This window comes from Aricia agestis, chromosome 18, assembly GCF_905147365.1.
Source record: "Aricia agestis chromosome 18, ilAriAges1.1, whole genome shotgun sequence".
NCBI lineage: Eukaryota > Metazoa > Arthropoda > Insecta > Lepidoptera > Lycaenidae > Aricia > Aricia agestis.
Window position 1 is genome coordinate 601,861 of NC_056423.1, and position 22,390 is coordinate 624,250.

Sequence of the window (22,390 nt, forward strand, 5' to 3'; positions counted from 1 at the left end):
TCTTTTTATGAAAATAACGAGCAAGGAACATTTATTAATTGTTTTTTGGTTAGTGTCAATTTCAGAAGTAAAAAGGCGATTAAAATATTGTCGCTTTCTGTCTTTCCAGTAAAAGCAAAGGTATGACTTGGATAAATTGTTGTGAATGTAAAGTGTCCACGAAAGTCCTTCTATTCTAATAGTACTTAATTATTAGGGTTCCGTACCCAAAGGGTTAAAACGGGACCCTATTACAAAGACTTCGTTGTCTGTCCGTCTGTCTGTCTGTCTCCAGGCTGTGTCCCAAGAACCGCTACAGCTAGACTTCTAAAATCTTGTGTATATCTGTTGCCGCTATAACAACAATTTATACTGAAAACAAAATTAAATTAATATTTAGGGGGGGCTCCCATACAACAAACGTGATTTTTTCGGCCTTTTTCGTTCTATATCAAGAATGGCAAGAAGTAGTTACTTGAATTTTTAATACCTTCTTTTGTTATATGTGTATTTTAATATTTAATAATAATATTAAAAAAAAATTAAAATGTAAGGGTGGCTCAAATACAAAAAAACACAATTTTAGCCTATTTTTGCTCTGTATCGGTACGAAACCCTTCGTGCGCGAGTTCGACTCGCACTTGGCCGAAAGTTTTGGTCTTTTGTAAAGCAAACGCCTTGAAGCTAAACGCCGTCACACCATATTTTTTCAGGGCCCTCAATAACTGTGTGGTGTAATACCGGCTTGATAAACTTTTTTTTCGTTCATGAATTGCTCTTACCGGAAGAATAGCAACTCTAGCAAGATAGTCAAACATCCATCAATATGTAGCAATATTGTTTCCGATGTAGGTTTATTAGCAACGTTATTGCTTTCAGCTTTATGACTAACCGAACGCCTTGGACTCGCCTTGAAAACGAGGAAACGAAATACGATTCACAAAAACAATAAAAACCTTTAACACCTACTTATTATAATCTTATTATTATTATCTTGGATATGCAAATATAAAGTAAGTAATGATAATAAACTGTATCACGCGACTTTTTAATTTAAATCCCGCGGGATTCGTTGGTACCTTTCTCCGAAAAGAAAAGTAGTTTATGTTGTTCTCCATAGTCTTCTGTATGTTTATGAACATCCATATTGGTCGATTAGTTTGATACTTTGATTTCTAGAACAAAACTCATAATAATAATAATAATAATAATAATAATAATCATTTATTTCAAGTATCCCAGACTCATATACGTACAAGATCAAAAAAAAAAATTACAAACAAAAGTCACATAAGCATACTTACATAATATTTAAATAATAATTATTTTGGTCTGTATTCTGCATGCATGCGACAGCAGTGACTGATATACGGGTTATCAGTTCGTTCACAGAGCGCGGCCAGCATGCCGTTGGAGCCCCCCCGCATGCGCCGCATCAGTGACGACGTTCGCCTGCGCATTGTGGCAAAGAAACAGTCCACTCGTGCGCACGCGAAAATCGCCGAAGCGCTGCACCAGCGGGGGAGCCCCACCAGCATCCTGAACGCGTTATTATATTGGACGCGAAGGGCGCTGTAGGCCCTTTGCGTATATGCTGCCCAGAGGCTGCAAGTGTAGAAGGATGTACAAAAGGCTCTAAACAACGTCATTTTTACTTCTAACGAGCATCTCGCAAACCTCCTGACAACCATGTTCGCCCTAACCGACAGCGCCCTTCGCTCCCTTTCGATATCAGTGTCGTCTTTCAAAGTGGACGTCACAATGTGTCCTAAGTATTTAAACTCCTCTACCCTAACCAAAGTAACACCATTTAGTAAAATAGTCGGCACTGTATCCACCTTTCTGGTTCCACTATGAAAGACCATGTACTGACTCTTTTTACTATTATAAATCAGCCCATGCTCCGCTGCGTAACGCTGACAAATAATATATCCACTTAAAATATAATAGAGTTACCCATATCATAGGTATGGGTAACTCTATTATATTTTAAGTGCCGCACTCATATATGTTTAAAGTTTACTTAACTTTAATTTAATGAAGATAAGCTCTATAGTTTTTCTGTAAAACTGTTAATTAACTTATCTAACCATTAAACAGTGCAGTAGCCAGTAGCTAGCCTTTACGATGTTGAAATTATGATTTATGACATTACTTTAACGTACCTACCTACCTACTCATATTTGTTTTATGTATAATGTTGCGACAATAATTCAATTTACTCAAGTGTAGATATATCGTGAAATGCGATATATCTACACTTGAAATATTTGCATACAGTTAAGTATAAGTATATTATGATTAATTTATTGATCACTTATAATATTATGTTATCAGTCCACTGACACTGAATATGATAAAATTGATTAAATCTAAAGTAGCCATTGGATATGAGTTATGACTTATGAAACTTTAAGTATATCTAGGTAGGTAATATACCTACAGAAATAGCAAGCATAGAGGTGTAAATTTAAAACAAAAAAAATACTCAAAACTAGAGAGTTTCTTTCTTTTTCAGAACATTTTAAAGGGCCCTCTTCACGTAGGGCCATCATTAATAACAATTGCCACGATATACGATTATAATTTATAAGCAATCATAGACGAAAAACTAGACACGTTCGTAAATCGCTTGTATTGGTCCATCATTGGCCGTCGCGTTTCGACAGACGATTGGGACGTGCTGCAAAAACATCGCGAATTTAAAAGAAAAATCCAGCAGTAAAATTAAAAACCAGTCAAAAGTTTTTCATTTTTCTTCTTAGGTGAAATATAAATTTTATCATTATAAAATAACAGTTTACTTATATCTAATTTAGAATTGAAAGTACTTTATTACCAATTTTTATTAGTTTTAGTTACCAATATACAAAAAATCTGCTGGTTAGGGTTCTGTTTTGGGGTACCGTAGTCAACCAAGTTTTGTTGATTAGCTTTACTCACAAAAAATTTGTTTGATAGTAATAAAAAAAAATTGTTCTAGGGCTCTTGACTATAGCATTTGCTCAGCTGAAAAATTATACGTTCCTAGTACCTACATACATTTTCTTGAATACAGTACAGAAAATGAATAAAATATAATATGTATACCGGAATAAAACATGTATTTATACATTTTATGTGTTATAATTTATAAATTATAATATATCGTATTATATTACACCGTAGATGAGTTAGGTAACAGCGGACATCCACTGATATTATGATTTCGCAATTCTGACCTAATGGATAACGCCAATACATGAAAGATAATATCAACGCTATCTTGTGGAAAAACGATCTTTATTTTTGAGCAAATAAAATAGTATAAGCCAAGCAATGTTGTTTTTATAGCGTGGAGAGAAGATTCTAACGTAAGAAAAAAACAATAAATATAAACAAGCGCTTTGTGTCATGTTATCAAACACAAGTGTAGCGTCTTGGTGCTAATTCTGTCTAACATCGCATTCGGGACGCCGTTATATGCATTATATAATGTAGAGGCGCCGTGCTTTCACTCGCGCCAATACCGCGCCATGACGGTGCGCGCGCGCACGTATCGCCCGCGACTCGCGAGATAAAGACGCCCGCTATCTTATCGGCCCCGCTCTATCGCACTGTACCGCCGCCCGCCGCCGGAACACCTAGTGAAGTGATGTGCTCAGTGCTCACCGAAATAGACCGTTTACAGGAAAATCGTCCTAGCGTCGCGCGATAACAACAGGAAATGGGGACCAAATCGCCGACCACCAGCGTCAAGTCGCGCGAGATGATCGGCACCGACCAGTTCAGCCGGCGCCGCGACGTGTTCGACAAGCACGACACCGTCTTCCTGCCGCCCCCCTCCCCCGTCTACAAGGAAGCGGAGCCAATAATAACCTCCAACCACGGGATCACCACGTCTAATTTTAAACGCAACACTCCGGGCTATTCCAGTATGCGTGAAACGAGGAGCGAAGGCCGCGCCTACGAATTCCGACCGCGGAAATACTCGGACAACTTCGCGGCCGACCACAACCAGAGCGACGACGTCGACTACCGGCAGAGCATGATCGACCGCACCAGGAGGCTGTCCAAGTTGCGCCGCGAGTTCCTCAACTCGACCCTACACGAGCCGGGCGCGAGCCCGCTGTCGCGATCGGGCGTGCGAGCGTCCCTGCCCACCGGCGTCGCCGCCACCAGGTACAAGTTTGAGAATCTGAACGTGTACAAGTTTCCGTTTGCCGAGCCCTACTCCACGCCGACCCCCGTGCGCCGGGTGCTGGTCGACCTGGGCTCGCCCGAGGACGGCACCGACGGCAAGGAGAACGGCACCAACGGCAAGGAGAACGAGGACCCGGACAAGACTAGACACCGGAGTTTGCCGGCCGAACCCCTCGGCTCGCCGAAGGTCGATCATCAGAAGCTCTTCGAGGAGCTGGTGAAGCGCTACTCGCCCCAGAGGAAGCCCATCGACCGAACCCTGCCGCCCACCAGACCCAAGATCATCGGATCCGTTCCAAAATCGACCTCCAGTGCGGCGGACAGTCACTCTAGTGAACCAAAAATCGGGGAGCAGTCCAAATCAGAGAACGACGACGTTTTTGAAGCTAAAAAGAGTCAGGAGAAGCTCGACAGCAACGACAACAAAATAACAGAAAACAACAAGGATATCAAGCCGAATGTTGAGATTTTGCACAACGGCAGTGCTGATAATACAGAGGAGGAGAATGACCAGGTACCGGAGCTATCGACGATACCGAGACGGTTAAGCAGCGTCAGCAAGAAACCGCTCGATCAAATGATCGATTTGACCATTCCAGACTTAATACAGAAGATGACGAAGGAAGGAGAGCAGGTAGAGAGTCATAAAGATGGTAAGAAAATAAAACGGAAAAGGAGTTTCCTGGACAAGCTGTTAGGTCGCAACAAGGGAGTTAAGAGCGATAAATAGTCAAACATTAGTGCGAAATCCTCCAAAAATATTTTATTGTGTGTTATTCCAAAGTCTACGGTGAAACAGTCTTCCTATTATAAGTTTAAGGTAATTTAACTATGCATTTTGAACCGTGGGTCAACGAATTAATGTAGAGTTCTAAATCCATTCGTTTGAACCAAGATTGTTCGCTAGCAGGAAATATTATTGTAAGGAAAATATGGTGTTGACCGTATTAAACAAATATAGGGCACATAATATTGTATTTATTAAAATGTGTTTCTTTGTATAAAATGTAAAATTGTAAATACTTTGTTATTTTTTATTGACAAGATTTATGTATTGGAGAGGAGTTTTGAAATTTGTATATTTAAGTATACGTAATGTTATTATTGTAAAGATGAAAGATGTTTGTTTGCGTTAAGTAGGCTTGAGTACTGGATCGATTTTGATGAATTTCAACACAGATATAGAGTACATGAAGGATATAGGCTATTCGGCAGTGTACGGTTTCCGTTTAACGCAAGTGGTGGGCAAAATGTTTTATTTAAGTAATATATTTGTAAAGGCGTTAGCTAACACTTCACAATACTTATCTTAATGCATTAGGTTATCAGACATAGATAAGTGTTGTGCCATACTATCAGAAACGGCTTTCAACTTTTATAATACCTAATATTGATGTATGTTTTGTGATTTTTTATAACTTATACACTTTTGTTATTTTTGCTATGGACATATTTGTAAGTCTCCGATTGATTTGTATAAATAAATGGCAATATGTGAATTTTGTTCGTTTTTAAATTTGTGTGATATTTAGTTGCATTCAGTCTTATAACTTATTCAATATTTCTGGTTTTTGTTTTATTAATTTTACAGTCTCCAACTATAAAATTTCTGATACAATAGCTATAATAACAAATGGTCGAGAAAACAAATTCATTTTCCCTTATAGTTAAATATAATAATAATTATAACATTTAACTTTAAAGGGAAAATAAATGAAAGGGAAAAATAAAATAATAATATTATGTACTTATTTCCTTTTCCCCTTTCATTTGTACAGCTTTTGTTTACCTTGTTATTTATTTATAGCGTAAAGAGTCCTTACTCCTTAAACATTGATCGAATTATGTAAAATCGATAAAAAATTTGGCTCACCATTTTTCCAGAGCATAAAGGTGACAAAACTATATTTACACCATGCACTTACATGGCATAGCAATAAGTATGGTATAGATTATTTATTCCTTGATGTTATCGCATGTACTATAATTTGTCTCATGTTTTGAAAACACACCAGAGAGACACTGACAGCCACATGGACTATTGTTAGCCCATGATGGACAAATACAGGCAATTATGAACGTGTAGAGACTAGACTAGGGGCATATTCATTTCTGACCGACTTTTAAAAAGGAGGAGGTAATAGGTACGTTCGGCTGTATGTATCTTTTGTTTCTGATTGATGTCAATTATTGTGCATAATTTTAAATTTCTTTAATGTTGGCAATCGTGGCTTTCCATCTCGGCTCAGCGTGAATAAGGGCCGTTAATATTTTAATTTTTTAATTAACTAAATTTGAGAACTTAGAAGGCAACCTTAGAAAAATCATCAAATGCACGTTTATTATGCTAAGTATAGGTAGGTATTGATTTCCAACAGAAAATTGGCGATTGGATGATTGAATTTGGTTTGACTATGCACGAATCACGATTATAATAATTGTTCCGGTGATAATAATAATTTTATTATTATACTTTAAATGTATATCTTTTCCTGGGAACCGAGTGAAGAAGTGAAGAGGCAACAAACTTTCGAATTTATAATACTTAACTACTTATATGAATAGTATTTTTGAGCCATGTCATACTCGTATGACTGTTTAGTTTATAAAATATATTACTTACAATTAACTACTTTTATGGTAAATATGCCTACAATTTTTAAATAGCAAAGATGTTTTTGCAAAATTTTAAAGCACTAAGCCCGTACTCAATTATTTGCTTTCAATAATAATTGTTGCTATTTTATTATTAATGAAATAATTCATTTATCTTTAGAGAATGGTAAGTTACATGTAAATTAAGTGACTCCTAAATAAACTACAACGCTACAGAGTACAGACTACTGACTACAACTAAGCAATTATTACTAATGTATTTAAACTTGTACACTGCAGCTGGAACTCGTACAAACTACTACAGTTTACATGTAGTGCAGAAGTAGTAGTATGTATACAGACTACAGTAGACCCCCGCTAATCCGGCCCTTGGCTAATCCGGCGCCCTTTGTAATCCATTTTGACGTGGGAGAGCTATGCTTCGGCACGAATGAGCCGGTTGGACTGGAGAAATACCACCGGCTCACAGAAAACCGGCCGCCGTTTCACGCCGAGTGAGTGAGTTTACCGAAGGCCCAATCCCCTACCGTTTTCCCTTCCCTGCCCTCCCCTATTACTTACCCTATTCCCCTTTTTGTTGTTATAATGCACGCAACGGTTACGGTTACAGCTTGCTGATAAGTACTTACTTAGCTTTAGGAAAATGATTTGCAGTTCAGATAAAACCTTGAAATTATGATTTTAATTTGTTTTAAGGTATTGTAATGTGTAAAAATGTATGGAGTACTCTATAATCCGACACGGCCGTGCAAAACGTTGTGTCTAAACACACTAAGCCGAAGTTACGCGGCGTAAATTCCGCATGATTACGCCCGCTATGTATTTTAAATTACCGATGACCCACTATTCCGTCGCGTTCCGTCCGTATTTTGTATGCGTTAACCTCAGAGCGTTGACGTAATCATGCGGAATTTACGCCGCGTAACTTCGGCCTAGTGTGTTTAGACACTAACGCGCGTCTACTGTATATGAGTAGCTTAGGATAATAAGGAACTCATTAACAAACTAATAGGTACATTACAAGCACTATTGAAGTGACTATAATAGACTTTTTCCTGGACTTTACATAACCCAAACAAATAACATCTAGGTCATATTTCTATGATAGAACACAGTAAAAACAAACAGCTCATAACATATAAATATATATTCAAAACATACAAAGCATAAGGAAAACAATACACTTCTGTGGTTTCATTATCACTAGTTTAGACCAATTAGTAATGTTGTGCTCAATGATTCACCTTGAATCGGAATCGATTCGTTTTAACTCCTCTTCCAAGCTGAATAAATGATCATCATCAACCCCCATCTGTCTTATAGCTGCTGCGAGATTGTAAACATATTCTTTGTTAGGTCCGCTCGGACCAACACTGGTTAGTACCTGCCTTGCAATATCTGCTATAGGTGCCGGACCTGAAAATTCAGAAAAGAATTGATTGAGGTATACTGGTAAGTGGCTTAGTTACCTTAGAAATGACAAAACTTTGTCGACTTAGATCTTAAAATGATAATAATTTGAGATGCAATATTATTATGTGCAAAAATTATAAAAAAGGATAAATAGTGAAGAAAGGTGGTAGCGACTAAGTTTATACTATAAATAATAAATATGCTTGTCAAATCTCAATTTATATTTAGTTGACTCAAAAACAAAAATAATTAGTTTTCTATGGCATTTTACCTGCATATGACTCGTTATCCTGTGTCGCCACATAGATAGTTAAGGAAAACGGTACACTTTTGTCCTTTGGATAAAACATCACATCTTTCTTGGAATACCCGTTTTTCTCTCGATAATCCAGATGTTGTGTCACTTCCTCAACATCCTCATCTCTGATCTTGTATGCCACTCCCCATACTGCGCTGTTCGGATCAACACTCCGTATCAGTGTTACAACTCGGCCAGGCTTGTGTATGCAGTATGACACAATATAATAAGATGTAGAAATAAAATAAGCTAGTTAGCTTATTCAAATTAAAAAAGTAAGTGATTTTTTTATAAAATATATTTATAGAGCATAACTAAATGTTGAGAACATTTTCTTTAACGTCATCAGACTAAATAAAAAGATAAAAAGAGACTAAATAAAAAGATAAAAAGAAAAAGCCTACCTGGGAACCAGACATTTTTACAACTCGTTTGAAGGTCTCCTTTACATTTTTATGTATAAGTTTTCTAGTCTAGTTATTACTAGATAAATATACATGCAATGAAGATTAATTTACCTTGTCGGGAGTTCCCCTATGGTCAATGCTGTGTTGGTAAAATCTTCTAAGGTAACCCTTTACATATCCCACGGCTTTTAACTCGTATTTAAAATCGACTTTCCATATTAGTGAGCCATAACCAAAAACCCACATTTCGACAAAATCTATAGAATCATATAAAACAATTGATAAGCAATTGATTTTTGTAGTTTACCCAATGAATAAGGAAACAGACACAGATTACTAGTATATATGGAAACAGAAAAGAAAAACAATTTCCAATTTCCAGTTTCCACATGATTTTGACAGCTATCATCAATCTGTCATAGTAACATTTAGTGGTTTTTTTTGTTTTGGAATATTTTGGTCAGCAAAGAATGTTTTTCTAATCAGCACAAAAATCACAATTTAAGGTAACTTGTCGTTGTCGGGAAAGTATACATTTTTTGGTGTCAATCGATGCAGGATATTTTTTTCTCCCATGCAGGGCGTACCGAGGGGGGGGCAGGGGGGACAGCTGCCCCCCCTGGATCATGTTGACGACACTACTAAGTAGTAAGTATATTATCTAGTACTTTTATCCATAAAAATTAAAAATTAAGAAAACTATTTTTTGTTATTTGTTTGCAATACAATATTTTTACAACTAAAATTAATAATTTTTTTATTCTATATAAACACCTAGCTTATAAAAAAAACTGATTTCCCCCCCCCCCCCCCCCCTGGTCCAAAACCTGGGTAATTTGTCCCCCCCCTGGCCCAGAACCTGGGAAATTTGCCCCCCCCTGGCCTAGAATCTGGGTACGCCCATGTATTCTCCTATATCTTTGAATTTATAAATGTTATATACATAATATCGTCGCTGCGCGTGCGATACCGCGTATGTGCAGTTGGTAAATACCGCGTATCTGCTTTTTGATGATTTTACAGGAGGAAGAAAAAACTGAATGTCTCAGCTATTTTGACTCCTATTACCGACTGAACTTAACAGCTAGTTCTTTGTACTTTCCTTTAGTGGTTAGTAACGTAAATTTGTTCGCAAATGGCTTAGGTTTTGTGTAAAGTCAAGTCAAAAACACTTACGCGTTTTTGTTTTAATTAGTTACAAAATAAGTAGGCTTAATATTAAAGATACGCGGTTTTGAAATCAAACAATTTAGTAAAAGGTTGCATTTTTTTATTAGAAAAATCAAATATTTTATATTTTGTTCCACTGTAACTTAGCAAAAATATGACGTGTTAATTACCAAAATCATTTAACAATATTATCTATTCTTATTTTTTAATTGATATCCCAAATTTTCATAGATTCTTGACTTTATCTGACAGAGATCATAATAATCATTTAAAATAAAAATAAAATATTGATATATTACATAAGTACATACTGAAGCCCTGCTCTTCCATGGACCTGAAGAAAAGCACCCCCACCCGGAGCACTTGTTATCAGAGGGTCGAAGGTCAAAATGAGTCCGACGCTTAAATGTAGGGACCACAGCAGCTATACTCTCCAGAGTATAGCCGCCAGAATCCAGTCTGTGATCTGTCGGAGCTTAGCTGTGTACGGTGGTTCAATATGGGCAGATTCCGTTACTAATTTCGTAGTAATAAGGCGGGCATTAGCCGGGCGGCAGCTACTCTTCGCAATGTAGCAGTGAGGGTTAACAGGAGGTGCCGTACGGTCTCCTAGGCGACAGCTACTGCCCTAGCGAGAGATCCATCGTGACAGCTGGTTACGAAGGTCTTCGCCAAGTTGCTCATCCTCGTTCCAGAGAGGACGTCACGGCCTGCAGTGGGAGTTCCGGAGGGTTTAAAAGCAAGGAAAGCAGCCACGAGGCATACGATCGTTGGGCCATAGAGTAACAAAGATAATGAGCTATCCTCTGTTCCGCATCGGGAGTGGGGAGGCATCATTATGCGAATCTCCAAATTTCAATGCAATTGGGGCTCCGGGTGAGGCTGGAAACCTACCCGGCTTAGCTGGTCCCGACGCCGAAGGGAACTCTACAATTTACCGAAGCGTTTCCTTACTTTGGTGGTAGTCTGCTCTCTTTTGGAGAAGACCGTCCGGTCGTGAAGGGAGCCCTGTGTTTGACAAACCCAGAACATCCCTCCGTATATGGCTAAAGGAAAATCGGTGAGGCTGGAACCTACCCGGCTTAGCTAGTCTCGACGCCGAAGGGGACTCTTCAATTTGCCGAAGAGTTCTCTTACTTTGATGGTAGTGTGCTCCCTTTTGGAGAAGATCGTCCGGTCATGGAGGGAGCCCTGTGTTTGACAAATCCAGAACATCCCTCCGTATACGGCTGAAGGAAAATTATTGCAGGTGGTTTTAGTGAGTAGGGTTAGCACAACTACTAGCCCATATCCCCGGGGTGCTTTAGCTTAACTGAGCTACTTCCCCAACCTGATGATCATATTTAGTCGTGGCGATTGGTTGCCGCCTGTATTTTTAAGGTGAAGATATAATGACCACGTCATGTAACCTTCCTTGATCTTCAAAGCAATGGAAATGGTGGTAAATTAATTGAAACATTCTAGCATGAATACAATACATATGAACAATATTAAACAATAATTAAAATATACTTACGTGGTGGTTTATCTCAGAAAAATAGTTATTTCTGGGAGAATTTTACTATTTTCGATATATTTTTCTTGCCGCTTGTAGTAAATACGCGGAATTGCTTTTAACTTCCGGCCGCCAACTGTTCCGCGGTATTGTTTCGATGGCAAATGTACGTTTCTAATTGGATAATTTAAATTCTGTGAAGCCTAATATAAGCCAATATGCGTTTCGAATCGGCTGGCACAATATCTCAATTTTGCGCATTTTGCTGTTCCGTGGTATTTACCAACTGCTCATACGCGGTATCGCACGCGCAGCGACGATATCATTTTTTTTATTATGTGACTTTAACCACTTTTACCCTTGAATACAATAAAAAACATAATGTCAACAGTATTTCAAAATGGTGGTAAATTTGAATTTTCCACTGAAATCATATCCTTTTTATAAATTTTAACACGTAATATAATGTAATGACGATCGACAAGTTAAAAATCATAACTTAAAATGTATACCTATCGCATCACACCGTATCCACCACGATATTAGGATCGATATCGTCTACAAGATGTCCAAATCAAGACAAAATGTTTGTAATGAAGTTATAAGTACAGTTTATAAATCAACCTTTATTTCTCAAAGGAAAGCAAATTCAAAACCCGAAGAAAAAACCTATAAGAGTATAACGAATAGACCCACTACGAAGCGAAACGAAAAAGGGAAAATATCTAACAAACAAGTAGTATCAAAGAAAGTTTCAAAGTGTGTTATTGATTTTGGAGTAAACACGCTGATTTCTGGACCGAAGCTGTGCGACAGTAACTGCGTTACAAGCGTAACCACTGGCGGTAGCAAAAAGTTGTGTAAATGTGGAAGAAAAGTTAATTTTAAGATGGTTGACCATTGCACTCAGTATTTTGATACTGTTAATTGCAGCACGCAATGTCCGAAAAAGTGTTCAGTAAAAACTAGCACCAACATTTACCAACTATATAACACACGTAATAAAAATCCAGGATTACTCAATACAATAAGGTGTTCCGATATAAAGCAACCTGGTGCATCCTTTGTCATATATGAGAATCCGACACCTAAATCAACCTACAAACCAAAATATCCCGTTCACTTGGCAGTCAACAGATGGGCGATATCTAGGAACCCTATCAGAGGTCCAGATTTTTAGCTCTAGAGAACATAAAATAATTTTATTTTATAACAGACATGTTAAACCTTTTTTCTCTCAAGGTTTGTAGTAAAAACGCAGAAAATAAATAAAACAAGCAATACTGTTACAAAAGTTGTTATTTCAGTTGTCCAAGTATAACACAAAAACTTAAAAATATTTTAAATAAAATGGTTGAATAAATAAAAATAACATGTAAATGTTACTTTTACACTGCATAAAAAGGTTTGTAAAAATTTGCTAGTAATTTAAAAGAGCTATTAGAAGCAGAAAGAGAGAAATAAACAAAATATAAAAGGAAACAATAATACATATTTTTAGGTATATTTTATGTATTTTTGGAAATTAATTTTCACTCTAGTCTCATCTCAAAATATAAAGTTAACAATTTTTAAATTAAAAATCCTACAAACTATTGTATTAAGGCAGAATATTTTATTTTTTACAAAGTAAGTATGTAGCTGCATTCTGTCTTACTTGTTGAGAAATAAGAGCCTTTTTTAATTTAGTAAATAATAGACCCAAAAAATTATAATAGTATGACTACACAGACACAATATGTAACAGTCACTAGAAAGACATGGTGCCTTCGCTCTAAACAAAGATTTGAATGTTTGTTTGTTTACATAACATTGGATTGGAATTTGGAATATAGGCAAAACTAGTTCTACCCCTAAAGAGTTTGTAATATGGGTTAATATGTAAGTGTTGAATCCCCAAGTTGAAAATGTATTGTGTCTGCAATTCCCAAAATTGAGGTATTAATACTTTAAAGTCAGCACAACTTTAAAAGTTTACAATGTGAATACTTCATAATATTATATTACATACTTTAAGTTGCTAATATTATGTTTAAATCTGGTATCTTTTATTTTTATTTTACATACATATTATAATCAGTACAACCTTTAATCTAGAAAAATGTGTTTCAAGCACTTTGCAGTTTTATTAGGAGAGGAAACATCAGTTTTCTGAGTTTCATAACATATGCAACAGGGCTACCATAACAGTAGACATGGGAAAGAATCAACATACTGAGAGATTTTATCGACAAAATGGTGGATTTCCATTGTCTAATGTCACTGTGTCTATTCTTCCGTAGAAAGAAACGGTTTTTTAGAAAGAATGCTACGCCAGCTGGCATTCTATTACTTTCACATTGTTTTCTATAGAAAACTATACTAACAGAGAATTTTGACATTTTACATAATTGTTACATCCCAGACTTACTTTAGGATATGTAACTTTAAGCTTGGCTAAATCGATTCAAATACTTATACATTTTCTTTTTATATTAAACATCCATCAACCAAAACATAAGTAAGCTTTACATTATACATAATAGGAAATATTAGCTTTAATTACACCTTAATCATACTGTTCAGTACATTTATTGCTCTTCTTATCATACACAAACTATGAGTAAAAATTGTTTTAACAATGTAGTTGCTCTGTATTAAAATTTATCTTTTTGTCAGTACTTGAAATTTCTCTCCTATTTCTTCAGAAAGTAACAAAGTGCTTGACAGTAATGTTTGTCTCACATACTATGTTGGCCTGGACTAGCGGGCTGGGTGGGGGCTTCCAGATTCTTGATTAGTTGAGCTAGCCAATGCTTGGTGGAGGTATCTTCTTGAAGGCACGCTGTGAATGTTGCGTCTCGGAGTTGATCGGGAAGACACTGTCTCAATGCCTCTCTGGCTCTAGGGTTGTCTGATAAACGGAGGTAGCACCTCACAACGTGTTTGAGGAGTCTCGCTGACGGGTCTTTGGCCAATGACAAGACCATTTTTCCTAATATCATAGCTACATGAGAGAATCTATCGTAAGTTTGACATATATAGCACAATCCACTATCATCTAACAATATCTTTTGTAATATAAATGTGGCAACTGTCTTGGACAGTTCCGAACCATTTTCCATGATGCGTAAGCACAATGGAATGATTTCTGTGGTCAATAAGAATGTTATTACTTCCTGTTCGTCAGTCTTAACTAGTGCTCCGATGACACCCAGACTTGTCAGACGCAGGTATTCAAAGGGGCGCGTTTTTGACACTGTGTGCAGGAAAGGGTACAGAAATAGCGGCACGTGAGCTTGAAGAAACGCCGATCTCGTCTCCGGGTGGGAAGCTACACACTGCATTAGAGCTAGGGCATTACATACTCTATTACTTTGGTGAGCTGTAAGCGTCGGAGGTATCATCGCAACATAAATGTTGGTTATCTCTTGTAGCAATGCTGCGATTGTACCGAAGCTGTGCCACAGCATTGGCGCCAAATCGGGTACTACTTCCCTCTTTTTACTCAATTCTAGGAGAGCATTTTCACGTGTGTCTGGGTTGCACAACTCCAATATCCACGAGTAAATCTTCTCTCGGTCGACGACGGACTGCATGTTTCCTGGACTTTGCTGTGAGCTCATGTTTTGTAAGCCCGCTATTGTGATGAAAAACTTATTTCGTACATAGTCCTCACAATCGTAGCAGAGGCTTGCGATGGTATACCATCTGTTTACGTTCTGCACCCGATCTTTGCACTTCGTGTTCAAAGGTATACTCCGAAATTTCAAGTGATTGTTATAAATCAAGGGTATCAATTAAGGTTATAACGTAAATAAATAGGTAGGTAGCTAAATTTCTATGACGTTCACAAAACACGGCAAGCAAAAACGGCAGCCATTACTTCAACCATAAACAAGATAAAATGACATTTTAACTTTTTATTTTCATACTCGAAAGTCGAATGCTCGATACACTCGCGCCGAGCCACGGCCCACGAGACGAGCACAGATGTATGTAGCAAGATGTATGTATTTAAGTAGCAAGAGACGAGCGGCGAGCCCTGAGTGTAAACTCGAGCCCGCGGCTCGCAGGGCTCGCGTCGGCACCAGAATACAATGTGTCCCAACACCGGTGTCCGATCCTTTAATGTCATGATCTATGGCATATTTTATCGACAAATTGGCCCTCAAATTTTTTTTCTCTCTCAAGGTTGTAAAATGGCAGCCATTTTAGTTTTTCTCGGGCTTTCACACTAATCTGACCAGAACTGCTCTTGTAAATATCCTATGAAGAGAAAAAAGGTCTCATTTGATAGCTAAATTTGTGGACTACGCTTACACAGGCAATATGTTATAAATTTCGTGGAATTAAACATAGAAAAATCCAAGTTTAAGAAAAAAAAAGTGTATTTTTTATTTATGGCTTTTTGTGAAAAATCTAGCACATTAAACTGGTTCTTTTTTATTTTTAAAAGATAGAGGAAGTTTTCATCTTCTAAAATTCTTTTACTTCAATGTTTTAAATCAGATAGTTTAGAAGTTATAACGATTTTCTTAAGATGAGGTGGTCAGATTAGTATGAAGCCAGAGAAAAAATTTTTTTTCAAAAGTTGAAGAAAAAAATAATTTGAAAGCCAATTTGTCACTAATATAAGCCATACATCATGAGTTCAAATTTCTTTTCTCCAACTTTTGAAAAATAAAATTTTTCTCTGCCTTCATTCTAATCTGACCACGTCATCATAAGAAAATCGTTATAACTTATAAACTATCTGACTTACGTTGATTTATAATAATTTAGGATTTTTTCTTTAAAATTACGAATACAATCATGGTTAACATCAAGATCTGAAATCCTCGATGACAGTTCATTATATTTACAGGTTAACCTAGTAATTGGGCTATTTTTGCCAAGGTTGGTTTTGAATTTATGAGGTCGAAATAGGGGCACTAGTTTCCTAGAAGATCTCACAGGAAGAAAAAAATTAATCGATGACAGTAGATGCATGCAAATTATTGTTGATAAGTCGGTGCAAGAATGTCATATCTAAGATGTTCCTTCGAGACTCTAGTGTGACCATACCGAAATGTTGTAATTTATTTTCATACGAACAACCACGCAAGGAGTTACTAAATCTATAGGATAGGTGGCGGATAATTTTTCGTTGGACACTTTCGATTCTGTCAATGTGAACTCTGTAACAAGGACTCCACACAGTGGAACAGTACTCGAGTTTACTCCTTACATAGCTATTGTATAAAGTGATAACCGTAGAGGCTTTATGGAAATCTCTGGAATTTTTGATCACAAAGCCAAGAGACTTCAAAGCTGAGCTAACTGTTTCCTCTATATGTGGGATAAAGCTAAGCTTAGTATCAAGTACTACACCAAGATCTCTTATAGTTTGTACTTGAGATAAAGTTGTGTTTGATATGGTGTACGTACTGTTCGTAGTTATTCTTTTTCTACTAAACTTAATATGATGACACTTTTTCGCATTCAGATACATTTTATTAATATCACACCATGTGACTAGAGCGTTGATATCATCCTGGAGTTCTCTAATGTCAAGTTGTGTTCTAATTATCCTAATTAGTTTAAGGTCATCTGCATACATAAATATATATGAGTTTGTAACAATGTAATTTATATCATCTATGAAAATGTCGAAAAAGAGTGGTCCAAGAATTGACCCTTGAGGAACCCCAGAATGAGCTACAAAGAGGTCAGATTGATAACCGTCAAAGCCAACATAGGATGGTCTTTGACTCAAGTATGAAGAGCACCAGTTTAAAAGAGAACCATCAATACCAAAAGATCTTAATTTTTGTAATAGGATTTTATGATTGACTTTGTCAAAAGCTTTCGAAAAGTCAGTATATATGGCATCCAGTTCACATCCATTATCGATTGCATTCATTAAATAAGTTGCGTAAGACATGAGGTTGGTATTGCATGACCTACCAGGCAAGAAACCATGTTGAACCAATGATTCGAAAACCTTTGACATTGTCGATAGGATTGATATAGGTCTGTAATTGGTAATGAGTGTGGGATTGTCTCCTTTTGGTATGGGGACTATACGGGCTTTTTTCCAAGCAGTAGGAAAAATGCCAGATCTAAGCGATGCGTTAAATATAAAGTGAAGAGGCCAGGATAACGCGGCAGCACATCTGTGCAGGAAAATTACGGGTGAAATGTATATTTTTCAGGATTATTCCTATGATTTACACTGCAATCACTCACAGCACAAGTTATTATTGTTATATATAATAGTATTTGTTAAAAATAACATACGATTTAAATAATAAATTGCAAATACCGAAAGGGCATAAAAACGATTGACGACTTTTGACGACCTGTCAAATAAAAGTTGTTACAATTTTCATTAGACTGCCTCTCTCTTTTCATCTTGTTATAATTCCATAAAGGATTTTCTTCTCTCTCGCACTCTTTGTTGGTCTATGCATTATAAGTTTATGGCTATTCCTATCTCTAGTAGGGCAAAACCAGAGATAGATCAAATATTGGGAACGGTCGTTAGAGCATTGAAGTAAAAAAAAAATTAGAAGATGAAAACTGCCTCTACCTATTTAAAATAAAAAAGAACCAGTTTAATCTGCAAGATTTTCCACAAAAAGCCATTAATAAAAAATACACAATTTTTTTTTCTGAAACTTGGGTTTTTCTATGTTTAATTCCACAAATTTATAACATATTGCCTGTGTACCACAGAATAAGGATTATTTAATACTTTTTAGTTCATTTAAGTATAATACTAGCTATTTGACCGAGCTTTGCTGGGTATTCGATAAAACACGATTAAAATGACATTTTCTAAAAATGATTCCTAGCTAGATCGATTTATCACCCCCGAAACCCCCTATATACTAAATTTCATGAAAATCGTTGGAGCCGATTCCGAGATTCCAATTATATATTTATATACAAGAATTGCTCGTTTAAAGATATAACATTACTATTGTCTTTACCTTCAAATCGGTTCACAAACGGCGGAGTAATCGTTGAACATACATAAAAAATATATCCACAGCCGGAAAGAGTCTAACCTCCTCCTTTTTGGAAGTCGGTTAAAAATAATTGTAATAAAAAGTATTAGGGAGTGCCTCCGCTGCCGGCGCCGGTTGCCGAAATGGCTGCCGGCGCCGTTTTCCAAACTCCGAAGTTTGCCGAAGTCACACGATGTTTGCCGAATAGGCTGCCGGCGCCTATTCGGCAAACATCGCTTGTCAAACAGAATAATGATCAAAAACATCAGACTTGAGCTAAATGACTATGAAAAGTACAAATAATAAGGTCATAATAATTTTAAGGATGCATAATTATTTGAATCCTTCGATCGGGGATTCTCGGAAATGCTATTGTATTCTATTGTTGTCGCGATCACCGGTGCTCGTATGGGGCTTGAATCTTGGATGGATTAATGGTGGTGATGATGAAGATGCTGATAAATGTGATCTGCATAGTAGCATTTAAATACAATATCTTTGCTTCTTTAAACAACGCTGAAACTCTCTAACATGTATAAGGAATCTAAAGTTCTGTTCAGTACCTTCGGAAGTATACCACGGAGTTTATAACTGTAGCTGTGGTGCAAAATCTTACTTTTTGGTAGCTGAAAAAAGATAGCTAAGGTAAAGCTAAGCTAAGAAAATGCATCACAAAAAACTAAAATATCCACAGCCGAACAAATAGGTGCCAAACCTTCACCTTTGGAAGTCGGTAAAGTCGGATATATAAATTGAGATTATGAGGGATATTCATTTATATTTTTTAATTTTAATTTTAACAATGTTAACTAGATGGCGTAAGGATAGACACTTCTAGATTTTCTATTTGTTCCTCACCGATCTGAAATTATCTGCAGGTTGGCATCACTGACTACATTTGGGTTGTGTTTCCAAAAAATATCAGTGTACTGTCAAGTGTGACATAAATCAAAATATCTTAAACCTAAGCGATCATTGGCCTAAGCGATTAGACCAGTATACTGGTAATAGTTAAGGAACACGCTGACTTAATAAAAACTTGCAAACTGAAACTTGACAACTGAAAGAGTTTTGGCGGGCATGTCACTTTCAAACTTCTTCTACTTTTTATTGTTGGTGTGGTTTTTTTATTTTTTCCCAAATTGTGTTATTTGGGTTTTTGATATTCATTATTGGTAAAATATTAGCCATTATAATATATCCGTTATCTTGCACAAGTGCAGGCAAGATGTTGTCAAAACCAAAATGTATTATTCCTGTGACATTTGGTGTGAATATCGGTAAATAGGGCTATTTCTTCCGTGAATTTTAGCTAAAACATCGTTATAATAACTTTATTATCCTGTTCATTGGAATATTATTGCGTCTTTTGTAAATTGAAATGTATTAAGTTTTACATTCTTTTGCCCAGTTTTGTAGCAATTATTGATGGTATTCCCTGGTATTACCGATAGTTGTCGACCCATATGCCATCTAGTTACTAAAATGGAAACTGTTTGACAATCAAATTAAAAAAATAGGAAAATCCCTCATTATTATTTCTTTTTAAAATTTGTGTATTGGCACTGGAACCTAGCGCTTTACGCATTATCACCGGCTCCCATTTTGAGTGCCAGTGCCGGCAGTCGTTGTTTTATATCTCGGCTGCCGGCAGTATACTTACCGTAGTTCCCATTACTGATATTTTTGGGAGCCGGCGCCGGCAGCGGAGGCACTCCTAAAAGTATTATGATATTTTATGATATGTATTTAATTTAAGAATAAAATATAATATACTATGTGTGTTGTTTACTTTCAACGTTTAGTTTCAATGCAGCAATGTAAGGGCTGATTTACCAGATAGATTTTACCTGAGTAATAATTAAGTAACTTTATAATGTGTTATGTGTATATTATTTACCCCTATAAGAACCTCATGTCATAATTCATAACATATCCGACGAATGACGATTGAAAAATCATTACAAACGAAAATGTGTATCTACTTTTCAATCGTCACTTTTTTTGCCAATTAAAATTTATGATACCTAATTTGAAATACAAAATCTGTCAAAGTTGCATATTATTTATTTCTTATAGAAACTCAGATAAAATAACTCGAACGGACTAAACTATCGATAGCAAAATACTATACTATCGATAGTAAAATATACATCACTAGCACACGCACACATTGACAGATCAAAAATGGTCACGCATTTTCTGGTTGTCAGGTGGTCTATACGACAGTATATTATAAGTTTATGGTGCAAATATATTATAATTTATAAGTCTATGGTGCAAATTTACACGGAATAGCCGTGTTCGTTTCATTTTTTCGAAGTTTGGCAGCTGACTGTCAACTTCATAATTATTGAGTGTCATGTTCAATAAAATCCTAAATCTTTTTCGCCTCAACTCTGACGCTGGCAACTCCTAAATGGGGAGGCTTACGCCAAAAGAAGAAGAAGAATAAAATCCTAACAATTTCTGTCAGAACCATGTCAGAACTGTTAGAATGTTATTGAACATGTCACTCAATTATGAAGTTGACAGTCAGCTGCCAAACTGCGAAAAAATGAAACGAACACAGCTAGTGACTCACCCACAGTTAACAGTTCACATTTAGTATACTCGACTCGACACTGGCCATGGTTAAATAGCCGAAGTGCCATAATAAGAAAAAAAATGTCATCATAGTGAAGTGTCAACTGTCAAGGTGGTGTCAACTGTCAAGTGTTCTACAAAATCTGTGTTCAGTTCTACAATTTCTGAAATTTCTATTTGTAGAATGAAAACAATTAATTTTTAATAAATTGACCCAAAAACTATTGATTCTAGTTCTAAAGAAAACTTAGTTTAAGGTTTAGCAAAAATAAGTGTATTGAACTAATCGTTAGAACGTGAAACATACCTATAATTTAGCTCTAATTTTAAGTTACTTTAAGTATGTGGATTGCTTAATCTGAAACCATCTAGTGAAGATACAGGTAATTGTAAATTTTAAAGTTTATATCATTGTTTTCTTAAATTATCTAGCGACTGGTATTTTTCTGCAGCTTAAATTGATGACGTTCGCTAGTTCTCGATTGCTAACACTCGTCTCAAATTATGACTAATTTGCATTAATGAGAGGTTTGCACAGGAAATAACGTACCTATTCTACCTTTATTTGTCCGAACTTATAAATAAAGGGTGATTATTTCTTTTGTTGTGTGTGTGTGTGTGTGTGTGTGTGTTGTTGTGTATGTGTGTAGTGTGTTCATAAATATTTACCCTGTGCAAAACTGTTTGTGTTGCGCAGGGTGAATATTGCTACCACCAGAGAGATTTTGAGCATAAAAAAGCTTTGATATTACATAGCTTCTAGCATCCCCAGATTTTTAAATAGGCCGTACAGGACGCTGCCTTGGGGCGGCAGCGTCCACATAGGGGGCCAGTAGATTTCATACAGGGGTGGCGGAAATATAGTGGCATACAATTATAAAAAATATAATTTTGGAATTGCCTCTTAGATATAATTCTCTTTTACAGTAATCATGGAGGTATCCCACTCGCTGACGCTGAACGAGTCAGCGCTGCAGCAGCTGCCGGAGGACAAGAAACCTCACTTCATATTTGAGTGGCTCCGGTTTCTCGACAAAGTGCTTGTCGCTGCTCACAAGGTACAGTAAAATAACAATAACCAAATTGAAGTTGTGAGTGGAAGAACCAGAAAATTGATTCATAGGCAGATGGGCTGGGAGACATACGTAATTTGGTTGTGTTATGACATAACGCATCGTTATGTCAAGCCCAGCCGTCAAATCACACTCATTATTAAATCGACATAACCCGACCTAATGAAGTAAGTCCATCGTCTGCCTATGAATTGATT

The 22,390-nt window shown here is 36.6% G+C and overlaps 4 protein-coding genes across 6 annotated transcripts in view; 2 read left to right on the top strand and 2 right to left on the bottom strand.

The window, feature by feature from the left end:
* Positions 1-3,437: 3,437 nt before the first annotated feature.
* LOC121735981 lies at positions 3,438-5,660 on the top strand. The gene has a single exon (XM_042126988.1). The coding sequence runs from the start codon at positions 3,686-3,688 to the stop codon at positions 4,889-4,891; it is 1,206 nt and encodes a 401-aa protein (XP_041982922.1). The 5' UTR covers positions 3,438-3,685; the 3' UTR covers positions 4,892-5,660.
* Positions 5,661-7,909: 2,249 nt separating this feature from the next.
* On the bottom strand, positions 7,910-9,240 carry LOC121735877 (putative glutathione-specific gamma-glutamylcyclotransferase 2). Its single transcript, XM_042126853.1, has 3 exons — positions 9,007-9,240; positions 8,462-8,687; positions 7,910-8,193 (listed from the first exon to the last, which is right to left on the bottom strand). Exons 1-3 carry the CDS (start codon positions 9,139-9,141, stop codon positions 8,018-8,020), a joined length of 537 nt encoding a protein of 178 aa, XP_041982787.1. The 5' UTR covers positions 9,142-9,240; the 3' UTR covers positions 7,910-8,017.
* Positions 9,241-9,528: 288 nt separating this feature from the next.
* LOC121735747 (HEAT repeat-containing protein 5B) overlaps positions 9,529-22,390 on the top strand; it is a 55,603-nt gene continuing 42,741 nt past the window's right edge. For 2 of the 3 annotated variants that reach the window (XM_042126663.1, XM_042126665.1), the window contains exons 1-2: positions 21,269-21,503; positions 22,048-22,178. In XM_042126663.1, the coding sequence (XP_041982597.1) occupies positions 22,053-22,178 (126 nt within the window). In that variant the 5' untranslated portion in view covers positions 21,269-21,503; positions 22,048-22,052. Of the gene's footprint in view, positions 9,544-21,268; positions 21,504-22,047; positions 22,179-22,390 lie in introns of those variants that run through there. The other variant, XM_042126664.1, reaches the window with a different exon arrangement.
* Positions 13,922-15,441, bottom strand: LOC121735748 (CCR4-NOT transcription complex subunit 9). Its single transcript, XM_042126666.1, has one exon. It carries the CDS (start codon positions 15,163-15,165, stop codon positions 14,281-14,283), a length of 885 nt encoding a protein of 294 aa, XP_041982600.1. The 5' UTR covers positions 15,166-15,441; the 3' UTR covers positions 13,922-14,280.